This window comes from Hippocampus zosterae, chromosome 17 (assembly GCF_025434085.1).
Source record: "Hippocampus zosterae strain Florida chromosome 17, ASM2543408v3, whole genome shotgun sequence".
Taxonomy (NCBI): Eukaryota; Metazoa; Chordata; class Actinopteri; order Syngnathiformes; family Syngnathidae; genus Hippocampus; species Hippocampus zosterae.
The window spans coordinates 9,893,526-9,910,513 of NC_067467.1; the positions used below are offsets into that span (position 1 = coordinate 9,893,526).

The 16,988-nt window shown below is 41.9% G+C and overlaps 3 protein-coding genes across 7 annotated transcripts; 2 read left to right on the forward strand and 1 right to left on the reverse strand.

Annotated features, from left to right (window-relative positions):
- The first annotated feature begins 586 nt into the window (after positions 1–586).
- alg1 (ALG1 chitobiosyldiphosphodolichol beta-mannosyltransferase) lies at positions 587–4,638 on the forward strand. The gene is made up of 13 exons (XM_052048747.1): positions 587–904; positions 972–1,049; positions 1,345–1,448; positions 1,523–1,671; positions 1,973–2,062; positions 2,581–2,694; positions 2,810–2,934; positions 3,359–3,397; positions 3,469–3,528; positions 3,598–3,708; positions 4,023–4,137; positions 4,245–4,320; positions 4,387–4,638. Exons 1-13 carry the CDS (start codon positions 628–630, stop codon positions 4,540–4,542), a joined length of 1,494 nt encoding a protein of 497 aa, XP_051904707.1. The 5' UTR covers positions 587–627; the 3' UTR covers positions 4,543–4,638.
- Positions 4,603–6,999, reverse strand: eef2kmt (eukaryotic elongation factor 2 lysine methyltransferase). 2 transcript variants are annotated; one of them, XR_007959437.1, is made up of 8 exons: positions 6,836–6,999; positions 6,610–6,672; positions 6,449–6,529; positions 6,275–6,376; positions 5,604–5,737; positions 5,242–5,542; positions 4,806–4,955; positions 4,603–4,727 (listed from the first exon to the last, which is right to left on the reverse strand). XR_007959437.1 is itself a non-coding variant. In XM_052048741.1 (8 exons), the coding sequence occupies exons 1-8, from the start codon at positions 6,950–6,952 to the stop codon at positions 4,621–4,623; spliced, it is 1,011 nt and encodes a 336-aa protein (XP_051904701.1). In that variant the 5' UTR covers positions 6,953–6,999; the 3' UTR covers positions 4,603–4,620. The 2 variants fall into 2 exon arrangements, 1 of the variants encoding a protein (XP_051904701.1); XM_052048741.1 differs by having other exon boundaries at positions 5,286–5,542.
- Positions 7,000–7,243: 244 nt separating this feature from the next.
- Positions 7,244–16,057, forward strand: pigq (phosphatidylinositol glycan anchor biosynthesis, class Q). Of its 4 annotated transcripts, none has more exons than XM_052048722.1 (13): positions 7,244–7,343; positions 8,802–8,980; positions 9,459–9,815; positions 10,023–10,219; positions 10,294–10,425; positions 11,021–11,141; positions 11,652–11,778; positions 11,863–12,031; positions 12,948–13,059; positions 13,138–13,218; positions 13,708–13,822; positions 13,936–13,997; positions 15,044–16,057. In XM_052048722.1, exons 2-13 carry the CDS (start codon positions 8,828–8,830, stop codon positions 15,209–15,211), a joined length of 1,794 nt encoding a protein of 597 aa, XP_051904682.1. In that variant the 5' UTR covers positions 7,244–7,343; positions 8,802–8,827; the 3' UTR covers positions 15,212–16,057. The 4 variants fall into 4 exon arrangements, with proteins under 4 accessions (XP_051904682.1, XP_051904681.1, XP_051904679.1 ...); XM_052048721.1 differs by lacking the exon at positions 7,244–7,343 and adding an exon at positions 7,634–7,733; XM_052048719.1 differs by lacking the exon at positions 7,244–7,343 and adding an exon at positions 7,643–7,732 and having other exon boundaries at positions 8,806–8,980.
- Positions 16,058–16,988: the final 931 nt, after the last annotated feature.

Sequence of the window (16,988 nt, forward strand, 5' to 3'; positions counted from 1 at the left end):
GAACGGGATTATAATTTAGACGAAGACGAATAAGGTAATTTTTTAAAAATGAATGAACGATTTTCTCATCAAAAAGTTGTCACGTGACATCATTTTGTTAGAAACACAGTCAACAAGTTTCAAACCATAGTTGCATACATTTGCCGAAATGTACTGTACATGTTTGGATTGAAATCATGATAGTTCCGATTTTTTTCACTGTTGTTGATGGACAGTAATATTGTGTGAGAGATTATATGTGGACAACTGCTCCAAGTGAAAAAATCATGTAAAATTGAAAATTAAAATTGTTATTTCAGTAAATATTTGCATTTGGCACATAGAAAACTGATTCATGATTCCAAGCTGATGAGAGCATTAAAATGGGGAAAAATAGGAAAAAATGTAAAAAGAAATTCAGAAACGATAAAAAAATGTGTGAGTAATCACGATTAATTTTTTAGTTCATTTGAGTTAATTATGACAGTTGCATTTTGAATTAGATTAAATATTTTAATCGTTTGACAGCTCTAGTTGAAACTAATTAAATTAGGTATTGACATGATTTGGTCCCAACGTCTTCGGTCCCTTTAAATCGGTTCCCCCGCCTCCACCACCGTGACACGTCATCGTAAATGCCAAACAAACATGGCGGCGCCCACTCCCAGCCTGATTCTTTTTGTGTTGATTTTACTTCTCATGGCGGTGTTCTGCGGCGCCGGTTTGGGTATCTGGTGGCCGGTGGTGTCGGTGATGGTGTGTCTCGCGGTCGCCCTGTGCTGGCTGTTGAGGCGGCGCGACGGCGATCCCGTGCGGCGGGTGTGCGTGCTGGTTCTCGGGGACATTGGTCGTAGTCCCCGCATGCAATATCACTCGTTGTCACTGAGTAAACGTGGATTTCAAGTCACTCTAGTGGGGTATTTAGGTAAGACAGCACGTATACACAATCAATATACGTCTGATTTGTATTCATTTAAATTAATTACGCTTAGACAGCAAGCCTCACCTAGACGTGTTGAGGGACGAGAGGATTCAAATCGTCCCGATTGTGGAAGTCAAAGGTGTTAGAGGTAAGCGACGGATTGACATGCTTGTCCTCTTTATTATCAGGGCACATATAGACAAACAACATCATGTTCGGTTGGAGTTAGAGAGTACTGATTCAATGGAAGTCCTCAAATCATTGACTGCGCTGTCAGATGGGATGAGAAAATGTCACAAATAGCCTACTAGAACATCAGAGTTTTACCCCCGCGTCAATCAGAGCAATCAGAAGCACTGTGGTTGTTTCTCCCCTCCCCACTTTGCAATGTAGATGTTATTGGTTGCATAAATGCCTTTTTTTTTACATCCAAAAACCTTCAGGTGGCCCGAAGATTTTGACGTATGTGACCAAGGTGACCATTCAGTTCGTGCAGGTTCTGTTTGTGCTACTGATGCTGAAACCACACACTCGCATACTCCTGCAGGTGCGTCACATGACTCCCGACCGCCAATCACGACTGTGAATTGACCTCCAGTTCTGGTTTACGTTTGTCTGCAGAATCCTCCTGGTTTGCCGGGCATGGCATCAGCGTGGCTGACGTGCATCCTGCGTGGCGGGAGCTTGATCATCGACTGGCACAACTACGGCTACACCATCATGGCGCTCAGCCATGGCCACACGCACCCGCTCGTGCTCCTGGCCAAGTGGTTAGTGCCACTTTTCTGTAGAACAAACGCATAAAACAAAAAGGAATGTAATATTTCGACAACATCCTATTGTTTGGTATCACAAAATCTGCTAGCTTCATGCTAATGTTTAAATTGTTGAGCCATATACAGGCGAATAGGAATTAGCGTAGATATTACGCTAATTCTAACCCTTCAAACAACTGCATTTTCTCTCTGAAATCTGGGAACAACAAATTTTCGTCTCTCAGTAGGGGATTTTTCTTTCTGCTGGGTTCCTCCCGCCCTTGAAACAAAGCAAATATGTATGTTCTTCCTATAGGTACGAGCATGTGTTTGGTCGTCTGGCATCTCAGCACTTGTGTGTGACCGACGCTATGAAGGAAGATCTGCAGAAGAACTGGGGCATCAAGTATGATTTGGTGCTAATGACTATTAGCAACATGCTAATTATTGAAAATACTGTGATGCGCTTTTGTCACCATTTAAAACAACCAATTTAGACGGACTATTTCTGAAATTGCCCTGTTTTGAAGGGACAAGTCTGTCTTGCGAAAGTGAGCCACTGCTCACCCTGCCCCCAGATGGCAAGTCCTGATTTTGTTGCCATGGAGATCAGGGCCAAAATGAACTAACAAGTATGTAGTTAGAGTTTGGGGAAGTTCTGGGTTTCCATAAAGACACAACAAGTATTTCAACTCATGGAAGCAGCAAGTCATACAATTTACTATGTGTATGTGGCACATCTTTGCTTCCAACAGAACTCATTGCAACTATGCTTACCTTTTGGCTTTGACGTGAGAGCAGAGTCATCATACCTGTAGGGCGATGTGGATTTTTCTGCATTATAGTGTTTTAGACGTTGTAATGTATGTCTTAAAAGTGCCAATGGATCTACACAGTTGAGTTGAGTTACTTTGCGCTCTGTAGGGCGACCACTCTCTATGACAAACCGGCGGCCATCTTCAGAGAGACACCACTGGAGACGCGGCACAAACTTTTTGCGAGGCTTTCACACATGCTTCCTGCCTTTCGGCATAGCAGGCAAGTGCTACAATTCTACCAAGTATTGTCACGTTATTTTTGGAACATCCTCGATTAATGTGCCACATGCTGCTTCGTCAAATTTTTTTTTTTCTTCTGTTCGGCTTTCCTTCAGCAGTGCTGCTGATGATGACGATGTCATGGAGAAAACTGTCTTCTCTGTGCGAGACCTTGATAAGGACACGGTGACCTTGAAGCCTGATCGCCCCACCCTGCTTGTCAGCAGCACCAGCTGGACAGGTGCTTACCACATAAATTATTCTTTTATGGGAGCTTCATTGCACCGTCTTCCATCCAGCGGAAGAGTATCGAATTGTTCTCCCTTTAACTATATATTGCTGGCGTAGAAAGATGGGGGCCGGGGGGGGGGGGGGCAAACTATTTGTTTTATATTTTCCTGTGAGTAAAACACTTTTTTTTTCAAATTAAGATGCAAAATTTCCCCCATATTGTACAAGGGTCAGTTAAAAATTAGGAACATTTTTATAGCTAGTTTGCCAGTATACAAAGGTTTTCAAAAATGCTTTCTTCCATCCCAACATTATATTTTATGTCTAATCTTACAAATGTATCTAATATAAAATGTAAACACTACAATGAGTTGTCGAGCATTGTTGCAAACATTTTACGGTCTTCTGTCTATCACTTTGCTGTCCCTCCTCAGAGGATGAAGACTTCTCCATCCTCCTGCAGGCTCTTCAAGGTACCGCAACCACACTCCTGTGGCACACCATAATTAAGTGTTTTGAGCGTTTCCTGCTTGTTCCCTGACAGAATATGAAAAGTTCATCTCGGCAGGAGAGACTCTCCCGCCGCTCATCTGCGTCATCACAGGTACGATTGGCGTTGATGTTTGAGGGCAAGCGCTCAATGACTTGTCCGTCTTGGTGTGTGCATGTTAAGGGAAAGGTCCTCAGAAGGAGCGCTACATGAAGATGATTGACAGTCTACGTTTGGAGCACGTGAAGATATGCACACCCTGGCTGGAGCCGGAAGATTATCCTGTCTTGTTAGGTCAGTTTGAAACACACATGGCAATTTTGAACATTTTATTAATAAATAGTAGTGATGGGAGTATTAATTTAGCCTAAAACACACACACACACACACACACACACCAAAACACCCACTTACAGGGTCCACTGTATTTGATTAAACCATGAGCTAATTGGTAGAATTCCCAGTTCTAAAAATATTCTAAAGCTGCAGCCCGAGTGGTAGTGAGTGGTTGTCGGGCAAAAAAAAAAAAAAAAGTGTCGTTTTGCGTGTACCCTATTTCAACCCAAGCAGCCTTTTTGTTTATGATCATGCTTTGTGTTTATTTTCAGGTTGTGCCGACCTCGGCGTTTGTCTCCACAAGTCTTCTAGCGGGCTGGACCTGCCCATGAAGGTGGTGGACATGTTTGGATGCTGCCTGCCTGTGTGCGCCGTCCACTTTCTGTGGTGAGTTTGGCACCAGAGAGCAGAAAAAAAGTGAAGCGCTGCGTTTCATTTTATTAATTTTGAATAGATTATCAGGGGGGGGAAAAAATCTCTTGGTTCCCTTTCAGCCTCGAGGAGCTGGTGAAGCACGGGCACAATGGTCTGATCTTTTCCGACAGCACGCAGTTGGCCCAACAGCTCAAGGTGACACCTTAGTGAATTGATTAACGAATCATTTAAACACAAGTATTCTTAAATTTATATTTCCAGAGTTTGCTGTCAGATTTTCCCAGCAATGACGGCAAACTGGGCGCATTCAGGAGGAATCTGCGCGCCAGCAGGGAGCAGCGCTGGGACGACAACTGGGACCAACATGTCCTCCCACTCTTGTCTTCCTCCTATTCCTCCTGCACTTCTTCTAGGTGACCATAGAGGAACTCGAACCAAACTGCAGTCTTGTCAAATTGATCACTGAATATTCCCATCTTGTAAATAAAAAAAACTTTATTGACACGCAAACAATTGAACAAGCTCGATTTCAGACTCTCTGTTGTACTCAAAGACGTGATTGACAGCTCCACTCATCACCCGGTGGCCGATCCCAGCAGCACCTGTTAATCAGATGTTGTTTAGACTCTGCCCCCATGGAGATGATTCGCCAATCAGCGTGAGAGGCTGCATCATCTTACTTAGACTGTGCTTGAAACCGGCGTACGTCTGCGGGTTCCTGACAGTAGAGCAGATGAAAACCTCAGAGGGGACCCGAACACCACCACGCTTCAGGATCTTGGACAGAAGCTGGACCAGAACTGCAATCACGTCAGGATCATACACCACATCTGCAACACACATTTCCTCGCGAGGTTTATAGAATATATTTTCTGAAATTACAAAATTTATAACCTTCAACACTGTGGACCAAAATTCATTTTAACACTCCAGATCATCATCCAGTCAGATGATTTTCTAGAACATTTACAACATTGTGGGACACTTTTCTGATAACATTCGAGAACGTACGTCCTGATCATTCCAGAACACTAAAAATTTCAAGACATCTATCCCGCGGATTTCTGGAACATCGGATCTTCAACTTTTCAGAACCTTAACTCCATTCTAGAAGACCTTTCCTGCCTTTTCCATTCCATCCTTATTGCGGAGGGTCGGACCTGCTGCTATGACCACGTCTGCACCGACGTCATTCAAGCGTTCCTCCGTCACATCCGTCCAGTCCAGCTCTTGCACTCTGACTTCTGTCCTACTGGTGTTTGTTTTGTTGTTGAGGAGTCCGTTGATGCTCAAGTTGTCACAAAGTCTCTGGAGGACACTTTGGTGACAATCACTGAAGACGTATGAGGAAGGAGCGCACGAATGACACACAGCGACGCCGGTCAGACCCGCACCGCTGCCCAGCTCCAGAACTTTCCTGCAGAGGAGAAATTCTTATTCATTAAGTCTGGAGGAGATCATCTTCTAGATTGTGGTACCTTCCAGCAAAAATATGCGCGTGGTCCAAGGCCCACTCGGCTAGGTAGAGGGCTGCCTCCCATGTCACCAGGCCCGTTGTCCCCTCTGAGATTAAAGCCACATTCTCCAACAAGCTGACGCTGTTCCCGCACGGCTAAGGAAAACATGGACCCAATAGTGTGTGTGGATTAAGTTTGGTACCTTAAGAAAGCTTCTGCATCCTTCAGATCACTTAGTGTGCAATGCAGAAAATTTGGCACCATGAATTAGATTATGGCACATTCACGATTTCACTGAGCATGTGTGAATTTTATTCCATGATGGAGTTTCTTTATTTCTTGTGATCAGAGGTGTCAAATTCAGATCCACAAAATGAAAAACCTGCCAGGAGTTTGCCTCGAGCCACACATGCGTCTACTCAACTGGCAGGTAATCAAGCTCCTGGGAGCAGAAAAACCTGGCTCAAGCCAAACTGTGGTCTAGTTTTTACTTTCTGCACCCGATTTGACACTTCTGCTTGTGATTTCAATGAGTGTGTGTGTGTGTGTGTGTGTGTGTAGCAACTTTGGTACCCTGATACCCATTGGTTCTTTGTCCTTCATGATGTCATTGAATGTGTGTATTGGGAGTTTAGTACCATTAAGTAGGTTCTACATGATGTCACTGAGTGTGTGTAAGTTGACTTTGGTACCAGTAAGTAGGTCCGGTATCCCTCTGCCACATCTTGGGCCGCCACTACCTCTGCCAGAGCATCATAGAGCTCATCAAGAGGTTCGCACTCTGCGGCTTCCACCTGCAAATGAGCGTCACCATGAGAACAGCATCCGGGAAACATAACGGGCTGATCTGGGGGCAAAAAACTCACCCGTTTTATGAGCTCAGAGAGAAAGCACTTCCTGTATCGCGGCGACGGCGGAAACTTACGACACAGGGCGTGAAGACACGTCTGACACAAACACGGACATTGGATTCAAGTTTGTGACTTCAAATATTTAAAAAAAATTAAGAGGTGTGTACGCCGCTTACCCGTTTGAGGATTTCTAAAATGACGTCCGATGAGTTGCTGCGTTCAAGCTCATTTTCTAAAAGCTGTGAAAGGTATAAACTATCATTTAGATGACATTTCGTGAGGATAAACGGTTCCGATCATGGATGGATAGATTGATGATTAAGCACTGACACGTATCTTAATTATAACTACGCGGAATAAATGCAAACAACACGATCATTTTAAGATAAGCTTTTTACACACCCTCCAGGGGAATGAAACGAGGCGACTGGTAGCGAAATACCGCGATTGGAATTGTTTTAAAATGTCAGATCTGTTTTGCTTTCTTGAGTGAAAATTGGTTGACTCAACAGGCTCCATCGTTCACGTGTTCATTTGTTTACTTCCGTGTCAGTCGTAAAATATATCGCGAGAGTACTACACGAGACCCTCTGGTCCTTTTTTCTTCTTTCATGATTTAAAAACGTATTGCTGGTGTTTTTGCAGTATTTTATAACTAGAAACATCAGGGTGAGGGGAGCGGAATTATTGAATATTGCACAATTCATAAAGCATTTAAAGTAATACGCAGTATGAGAAATTACAAAGAAATGGAAGAGCATATTTTGAAAACAAAACTTTTGAGATAAGGAATGTGTCCCGCCTTTTTGGTGCTGTGTCACCGCAAAAGGAGATAAATTACTTAACGGTTGGGTGACTCCTTATTTGCTGACAGCAGAAGCAGCAGCAACAGCAATTGCAGTCATTCATTGTGAGTATGATCATGACTGTTATTATCACGATACACATTTATATCAATGGAAGAAATCATCAAAGCCATGCTTTTCAGATTGCATTGTTCCAAAAGCGTATTTAAATGACTGCATTATATTACAATGCAATAGGGGATTCAACTTTTTAAAATTAAAAGTTGTATTTTAATTTTAATACGGGGTCTATATCAATGTTTATTGAGGTACTGTATGTGTAAATCTATGGTAATTAAAATTGAGGCTAAAGTTAATTAAGTCATTGCAGCAGATTCCGGACTTGTGTTTCCCGTTGGAACTTTTAACGTATGGGACTGTCAATAAACAAAATGGCCGCCTAGCAAACTGTGTTCTGTGGACGGAGGGCGAAACTTTTTATGCTTGACAATAAGGTAAAAAAAAATATACAACAAATATACTTCCTGACGTTATTGTGACTGCGCTATACTACACATTTTAATATTTTTATTGTAAAATTGAAGTCCCGTTTAATTGTATTTTGATCGACAGACTGTGATGGGGATGCAAACGCTCTGTCATAACAATAATCAACTTGGATTTATCGTGTCGCAATTATGTACAAACATGTACACTGTACGACTCGTTCTCTTTTTTGTCACTTTGTAGTGTACCTAAGCTTTTGTGCAGTTCTACTAGCTTGCTAACGCGCGCGGGCAGGGAATCAATGAAAGTTGTGCCTCGGGGACTGTGCCCTTCATGAAGGACAACAATGAGGACACTCGATGATGTTAGTACACACACAACCACCAGTGTTATTCTCAAAACACCGCCATTTGCGTTTGGGATGACTCCAAGTGCATCTGGTGTGTTTGGTACCACGAAGTAGGTTCTGCATCCTTCCATTTGAACCACCAGGAAATAATGGACGACAGTACTCTCCATATTTTATTAATTTCTTTTTTTGACATTTTGCCAAAGTTAAAAGTTTTGTACTGAAATCCGAGGGATATACTGTATATTTTGCTGATTGCACCTGGATACTTGTTTTGACAGAAATTGTGATTTTCCTCAGGTTATACTCTATTCCAAGCAAATGGCAAATAAATATCAACACTTCATGGGAAAAAAATGATACCGGTAAATAAAATTCACAAATACCATCACCCAAACCCCAGTGCTGCTTCCTCTCTCACTTTTCTGCCAGTTTGCAAAGGTCATTTTCTGGGATTATTTTTTTATTTGAACGGGAGGTAAACCCTTGTTTAACGCCCACTGACAGCTTGGGAATTGGCAGTGTGCATGTCAAAAATTGGAAGTAAACCTTGATTTAGACATAATGTAAATGACAAAAATGGCATTAGGCTACTCTAGTTGTTAGTGGCCCAGTTGTCACTGGGAGCGTGCTCCCATTAAATTGGTTCTTTATCTTGTGATGATGACTTTGGTAGCACCAAGGACAAAATGAGGACCTCATTTAACTTCTTTGTCGCATGTCCAAGTGTCGAAGAAAGAAGACGAATCAGCGATGGTTCTGAAGGTGTTCTTCCCTCAAAGCTGCAACCTTGCAGCTAGCGGTCTGCTGGTGGGCCGCTGGATCCCCGAACATGACTCTGCAGTGGTGCTGGCCGTGATCCACTACCCATTCATCCCCAGCCATGTCAAACGCTACATACAGCAGGTACACCACCAGTACCGTCAAAACACATAATGCACCATCAACAAGTAATGTGGTGGTCCTGCTGCAGTCTTAGTCATCGTTCCAGTTTGGCATTAAGTCCAGTTTTAGTTCTGCTTCAAATTCCAATGCCTGTGCTAGAACTGCTTTTTGTACGAGTTCCCATTTTAGTCCCACTCCTAGTTCAACTGGTGGTTCCAATTCCAGTATAAGTACTACTTTCAGTTCCAGTGACATTTCTACTTTTGATCCCTTCTTAGTTCAAGTTCCACTTAGTGTTATTTACAGTACTAGTCTGCGTAGAAGTCAATCTTATTTTGAGTTTCAATTTGATTTCTAGCTCCAGCTACTAGCTACTTTCTATTTCCATCTTGTCTTTAGTTCCGTTTTTACTTTGTACTTCCAAGGCCAGTTGATGTCACTATTAATATATTAATAATATTGTTTTTTCTCCTTCCTCGTTTTTTCGCCTGGGTGTCAGATGGCGTCCGAGAGCCGAGTGAAACTGTCCGTGTTGGGCTCGTGGAGTTTGCCCCAGGAGGGCGAGGAGGGCATGGACAGCTTCCTAAGGGACCTGGGCACCATGTTCCCCCACCAGCGTTGGCTCCAGATCAGCCGCCGCCTGGGCCAGAAAGGCTTCACCTGCCGCCTCCTCGGATGCACCCCGCCACCGAAGGAGGTGAAGAAGAGTGAGGATGAGGAAGAGGAGAATGAGGAAGAGAAGGAGAAGGTGATCTTTGTCCACTACGAGCAGAGAAAAGTGATGTTGTCACAGCTACATCCCATCCAGAACGGCATCCCAGAATCCAAAGATGGTTCGCTGTCTGAGTTGAGACAGGTACGGACACGGTAGCTCCCGGTTTATTCTAAATCCAGTCCAGTTCTAGTTTAATTTCAATATTCCATATGTAGCTCCAGGTGGTTATAGTCCACTTGCAGTTCTCATTCTTGTCATCGTTCCAGTTCCAGTTGCACTTGCAGTTCCACTTTTATTTCTTATGCTATAGTCCTGCTATTAGTAATGTGTATTGTGCCCTATGTCAAGGTGTTCCACACGGTGTCTAGCAGCGGCCCCCTGTTTTTCTTGGACAAATATGACGATGGTCCCCTGAAATCCACCCACTGGCAGTCTGAAGGTCGAGAGGGAAGCATCATTGTGGAGCTCCTGAAACGGGCCTCCGTGCCGGTCTGCATGCTTCTCAGACGGATCCTGGCCGTGTGGACTTGGATCTGCAGCATGCGGTTAGGAGAGAGAGCATGCTAAGATACCCTAGCGTGACACATATTAATATGTGCATTTTTCCGGTCCTTTACAGGGTCTTTGAGGTTTTCCCACTGCCCTTCCTGTGGTCCAAATTGTCGTCCTGTGTACAGCTAAGCTACAGGACCCAGCTCCTCAAGACACTCAGCTCACATAAACCAGCCGAGAATCACACGCAATTCATCAGGTTTCACCACTGGTCTCCTTCTTCTTCCTGTTTACAATGTTAGTTTGCACAAGTGTTTTCGTCATCTTGCTTCGATTATTGCCCTTATCTCGATCCAAGTCCGGTCACAGCACTTGTTTTAGTTCCAGCATTAGAACTGGTACCTGTCCTAGGTGAGGTACTAGGTTTTCAGTGATCATTGTAGTTATAGTTATAAAACGAAGTCCGCATTCTACTTCCTGTTCTGGTCCTAGTTTTAGTTCTGATTTCTACTGTAGACCTAGTTGCAGTTCTAGTCCCTTTGTAGTTTCAGTTCCAGTTTTACTTGCAATCTTATTTCCAGTTTCAGGTCCAGTCCTTCTTAAAGCTTGAAAATGTAATTAGCAATTTCTGTTCTAGCCATGTTAGACTCTGTCTTCTACTTCCAGGCACAGGTTCTTTACTTTCTCTACTAGTTTTGGTTTTGGCCGTACTTGTAGTTCGAATCCTAATTCCAGTTTTACTTAATTAGTGTGAGCAATTTGAGCGTGCAGTGAGCTCTCCTTGTCGTCATATTATCGTACATCTCTTAACTCGCTCACATGTTGTTTGTGGTGATGTGGATGTGCGTGTGCAGAAAGGCCAATGTGTTTGTGTCCTTCCTGGTGGATGTGGGTCTGGGTCTTTTGCTGGCCTCCTGGCTCTACAGAGACAACCACATTAGCATGATAGCCAACATGCTAGTTCCTGCTGCTGATGTAAGACACACTTGACGCTTGTTTTTCAAACACGCACTAAACATTAAAAATCTGTTATGGTTTGGACCTTTTGATTCCAATTTTAGTTTGAATTCAATTTACTTCGATGTTTAGTGGTAATTCCAGTTTTGCTTTTGTCTTGAGTAAAGCCACAAAAATTTTATTTCCAGTTTTAGTTCTCGTCTAGTTCTGTTTTGTTTGAATTTTGAGAACTCACTTTTTCAAAGTTCCACTTGGATCAGAAACAATATAAAGCCCAGCTCACGTGAGACGCCATCCTCTCTTGTGACCTAATGTGCGGGGGCATTTTTGGAGGGTGAATGGCGCTGCCCCATTGTTGCAGAGTATCAAACTTGAATGATAATTTCAACACTCTGCGCCTTCGGCGCGAGGTGTGTGGTGCACCGGAGTCAAACGCACACCGCTAATAACCATGCGTGTCGTCGGAATTCTTCATGGTGAGCATGTTTGATTGTGCGTCTTGATATGTAGCCGTAACTCTTTGGTTAGCACGTTGCTAAGGAGCTTCAGGATCTGCTCCAATGGCTCATGGGCGCCCCGGCTGGGCTGAAGATGAACCGGGCCTTGGACCAGGTGTTGGGCCGCTTCTTCCTCTATCACATCCACCTGTGGATCAGTGAGTGGACCACACGCACACACACACACACACAGTTTGGCTTGTGTTTTTGTTTGAACAAAACAGTTGCTTGATGTCTTTCAGATTACGTGCACCTGCTGTCACCATTTATGGAGTCCATCCTGTGGTACGGCGGCCTGTTGGCGTGCCTGGGTTTGACCTTTGCCCTCTCGTTGCTCTCCGACATGGTGGCGCTGCTCACCTTCCACATCTACTGCTTCTACGTCTACGGAGCCAGGTCTCATAGTCGCCTGTAGGGGGCAGACTTTTCTCACTCCCTCTGCTGGTCTTTTTTTGTCTTTCAAACCTTGTTACAGTCGTAGTTCTCATACTCATCCCAGTACTTCTTGTTGTATTTGTAGTTCCAGTCTTAGTTATAATTTCATCCGTTGTTGTAGTTATAGTTTTTGCTGTAGGATTAGTGCTAGTTCCAGTCTAATGGTAGTTTATTGATCCAGTCTAGTCCTAGTCCTATTTCTAGGTCTTAGTTCCAGTTGAAGTTCCACTTTTTCTTTTTCGTTCCAATTCTGCTTCCAGTTGTAATTGTTCAAGTTTCTGGTATTTATTCCTACTTACAGTTCCACCTTTAATTCTGGTTCCAGTCTGAGTTCTGGTACTAAGACTAATTAGTGTATTTTTAGTTAGGTTTCCACATTTGCTGTAGTTCTTTTCCTAGATTCACTTAAAGTTATTGTTTCTGTTTCAGTCATCCTGTGCTAGTTACAGTTCCTGGTCCTACTTCTGGCTGCTCTATATAATTCCAACTGAAGTAATACGTTGTTACTGAAACATCACATTACTGTACATACACACACATTTACCACGCAAAAAATTGTACAGTACTGTAGTTGTTCCTTTTATAGATATGTGTGTCGCCTGCAGAGGGCAGCCACTTTTTGCTCCTCCTGGTCTGTCGACGTGACATGAGAAAAGTGAAATTAAACAAAAGACATTATCAGATCTTTTCCACGCATAAAAAAGTGACTTATTCATAAAAGTGCCAGGGCCCTCTTTTGAGTTCTGCTGGTGATCCTGAGGTGCAAAAGAGGCCGCAGTGAATAATGCAGTGATGCTAAAGATAGCCCGGGCCAGTGCTGCATTATGAAATATTATTACATATTCATTTCGTTCTTGCATAAATGTTGTAACATATTTTCTGAATGTGACAGACTCTATTGCCTGAAGATCTATGGCCTCTCTTCGCTCTGGCGGCTCTTCAGAGGCAAGAAGTGGAACGTTCTGAGGCAAAGAGTTGACTCCTGTTCCTACGACATGGACCAGGTAGCGGCACATGCAAATTACTTATGACATCATCGTGTATGTCACTCGAGCCCAATTTGCATATTTGTGTCATCGTAGCTCTTCATTGGTACGCTGCTGTTTACCATCCTACTTTTCCTGCTGCCGACCACCGCGCTTTACTACTTGGTCTTCACACTGGTAAGAAACAAACAAAAAAGTTTCACTTAGCAGCATGAGATTTGGCAGGCATGTCTGTCCTAAGTACACCCACCCAAAAGTCTCAAGAGCCATGTCTGAAAAGACACAGGAAGACATCCATGTTGCTTTGAGGTGGTCATTTTGGGGTCAAATCAGCTGCCTCAAATATATATATATACAGTATATGTTTTAATTGAGCCCCTTTCACTTAGAACCATGATATTTGGGAGTCTTATCTATCATGAGTAGACCCCGCCGCCCCACACCCCCAAAAAAAAGTCTCAAGAAGCATGCCCGAGAGACCCAAAAGTCTGCCATTTTGGTTTGGAGTGGTTATTTGTAGATAGATGGACGGCACTACATTGTGTGTGTGTGTGTGTGTGTGTGTGTGTGTGTGTGTGTGTGTGTGTGTGTGTGTGTGTGTGTGTGTGTGTGTGCGTGTGTGCGTGTGTGTGTGTGTGTGTGTGTGTGTGTGTGTGTGTTGTCCAGTTGCGTCTTGTGATCGTCCTATTTCAGGGCGTCATCCATCTGAGTGTGGATTTCATCAACTCCTTCCCGCTCTTCGCCATGGGCCTTCGGGTGTGTCGTCCGTACAGACTCGCCGGTACACCAGCGTCCGACTTTGCTCACGCCATCAAAATAATAACAACTTCATAATTTTGTTTTCTGTTGTTGTTGTTTTTTTTCCGTGTGTGCTGGGCCCCGCCTGCTCCTCAGAGGGTGTGAGATTCAGGGTGCTGAGTGAGGAGCCCGGATCTGCTCTTCACCTGCTCATGGAGGTGAGCCGTTACGTAATTTTTTTATTTTTTATTTTTTTGGGGGGTGGGGTGTTGGTTTGTTTGTTGTCGTTGTTTGTTTTTTTTTTTAGAGGCAGAACAAGCAGTATTTTTTTTTTCCTTGAACATTATTTTGTTGAACCATATTTGTGATTCAATATTTATATTTTTAAGCGCAGCGCTCCACCAAGGCTCTTAAAACAAAGCATATTGGTAGCAAATTGTTATTAAGAAGTAATATTATTATTAGTTATTAATTGTAATATTTTAAGCAGTTAATGAACATTGAATATTAAGTGTAAAAATATGAGTGTTTTATTATTAATAACGATGTAATAATAATTCATTATAATTACATTATTAAATGTTAGAAACAAATTACTTTCTGTAGATTTTTTAAAAGCTATGTCCAACATATATAAAGTATTATTCAAATATTAACTTGGGTTTAAATAATGATCATTTTAATCCTATGAATGTTTTATTCACTGACATATCATCTGTTGAACTGATCATTTAAATTGAATGAATTGATTTTTAAATATTTTAAATAAAATTAATATTAGCATGTTTATCATGGAATTCATAGATATTTTACTATAAAAGTGATTCTGACACTATATCTAAAAATGTGATAATTGTGTACATTGTGGTGAAATATATTTACAATAAAATGTGTTTTGGTTTTAAAAACGAATTACACATCTATAAACTATTGTTCAAATATTTATACGTATGTCTGTTGGGAAAAAATTTACATTTTATGCATATATTTTGAAATACATTTGCAGAAACACATTGTTAATAGGGTAAAATTAACCAAAACAAAATTCAAATGTTGGAATAGTATAATGTGGATCTTCGCAAAGTAAGATTTTTAATGACTAATATATGTATTGCTGATGCAGCAATTTTAACCCATGTTTGTATGCAGTTCACACCTCCACCGAATCTGATCCAAATAAATTACATTGTACACACAGAAGACTCTTTTGCTCACTATCAAATCATAACAATGATCATCTTCCGTGTCATTTTTTTGTCTTCAGATTAACCCGCTGAAGAGCAGCGCTGTGGTCGACACTTACCGCTTACCCACTTACAGCTGCTACCCCCAACACTCGTGGGGCGCCCTGGCCAAGAAGCTCTTTGTCGGGGAACTCATCTATCCATGGACGCACACGAGCGCCAAGGGCCACGCCGCCAAAGCCGACTGACTGACTGAGCAACATAAAATAAATAAGTCATGAAATGAATATAGGTGGACGCAGGAGAGAGAGAGGAAATGGAAAACAGAAGTACGAGCTGCACCAACATGCTGCCCAGTCACTCCAGCGACCAGTTAGGACTTGGAAAGGGACCAATCGTGTGACGAGCAACACTCACTTCTAATGAGATATGAAGCACAAACACTCAAAAACTGACGTCCTAACACAGATTTTTTTTTTCTAATGTTAAACATGTCTACTGCCTTATGAGGTGAAGTTAAGGTGCAACAGTTCTCAAACCCTTTTCAAATGCTATTTATTTGTCTTGAAGTTACATATTTTAAATGCTGCCATTGTGAGGAGTGTAGTCAATTGGATTGAACCGCTAATGTTTATCCAATACAATTTGTTATGGAAATAATACTAGAACAAACAAACATTAAAATACATGAATATTACCAAGAACTAAATTATTGATGCACTTAGGTATAAAAATAATAATTTCTTATTCATTTAAAAAGTACCTCACCATAAGCTAATAGTCACACACCGGGGCAAGCTATAATAGTTTGATGTGTGTAAATTATTTGACTTTTATGTTTTTTAATCTTACAAGTCGAAGTCTTAATTTAGACCAAATGATGTGAACTGGACAAGCTGTGATTTTCATTTAAAAAAATAGTTATTTAAAATTACGTATGTCATTCTTGTTGCGTGCCTCTAATCGCGTTATTTTTAGTGCAGTCTTATAGGAGAATTTGTCTTACCTGTAATTGATTTGTACTCATTTGTATTGATTTTTTTTCATAATGCTCTTATGTTGAATCTTTGCCATTAAACATAAGTCATAAAAGGCCTTGTTTATGATGTATTTGCCTTTTCAAATATCTTCATTCTGATCATAAACTGTCAAATCCTATCCCAAGAGTGATATTCTCATTTTCATCAATCATGAGTGTACATTATTTTTTATGCTTGTCATGCATTCAAATTGGCACATTCTCACAAAGAAATTGCTGATCTTTCAGGAAAGTGTGCTCATTAAATTTAGCCGGTCTATAATGGTGTTTAAAATGTTAACTCGAGAAGAATAGCTCATTTTCAATTCGTGTCCTGTCTTTGTCTTGCTGGTCTTTCTTTCCTCACACCATCTGCCTGTTGTTAACAGTGGAGTTTGATTAACAACTCTTCCCGACCAATGCCGTCCTCAGCTTTCGCGTTGATAAACCCAGCGCCCAATCAAGCTATTGAGGAGGCGGGCCATTGAGCTTTAAGGCGGGAGTGCGAGAAAGCCCACCAGCTCTCTGATTAAAAAATTCAAATGACTGAAATAGCGTTTTAAAAGATATAATATGCATACACGTCGTGAGTACTGATTCTCTATTTACTTAATGTGAAATTAAGATTTGTTGTTTTTCCTTGCCAGCTCTGTGTAAGTTTGTTTGACAACTTCTCCTGGCCAATGCTGTTGTCTAGCTCCTACATGGTGAATATAGCAACCAATTATCTGTATAAAAAGGCGGGATCTTGAGCTATTGGGCGGGAGCCCAAGTGAGGTGCCGAGCAGCATTCTAATTAGATTGCTAATAATAACCAAAATATCACTTTTCGAAAAAAGAACGTGTTATAAATATTACTTCTGTCTTTATTTAGTGTGACTATTTGATCATCTTTGTTTTCACACATTATTTGCATGTTGTTGACAAGGGGATTTGATTGGCAGCGTGATCCAACCAATGAGTCTCGCCTTGTATCCTTCCATGAGGGCAACGACCAATCATGCGAG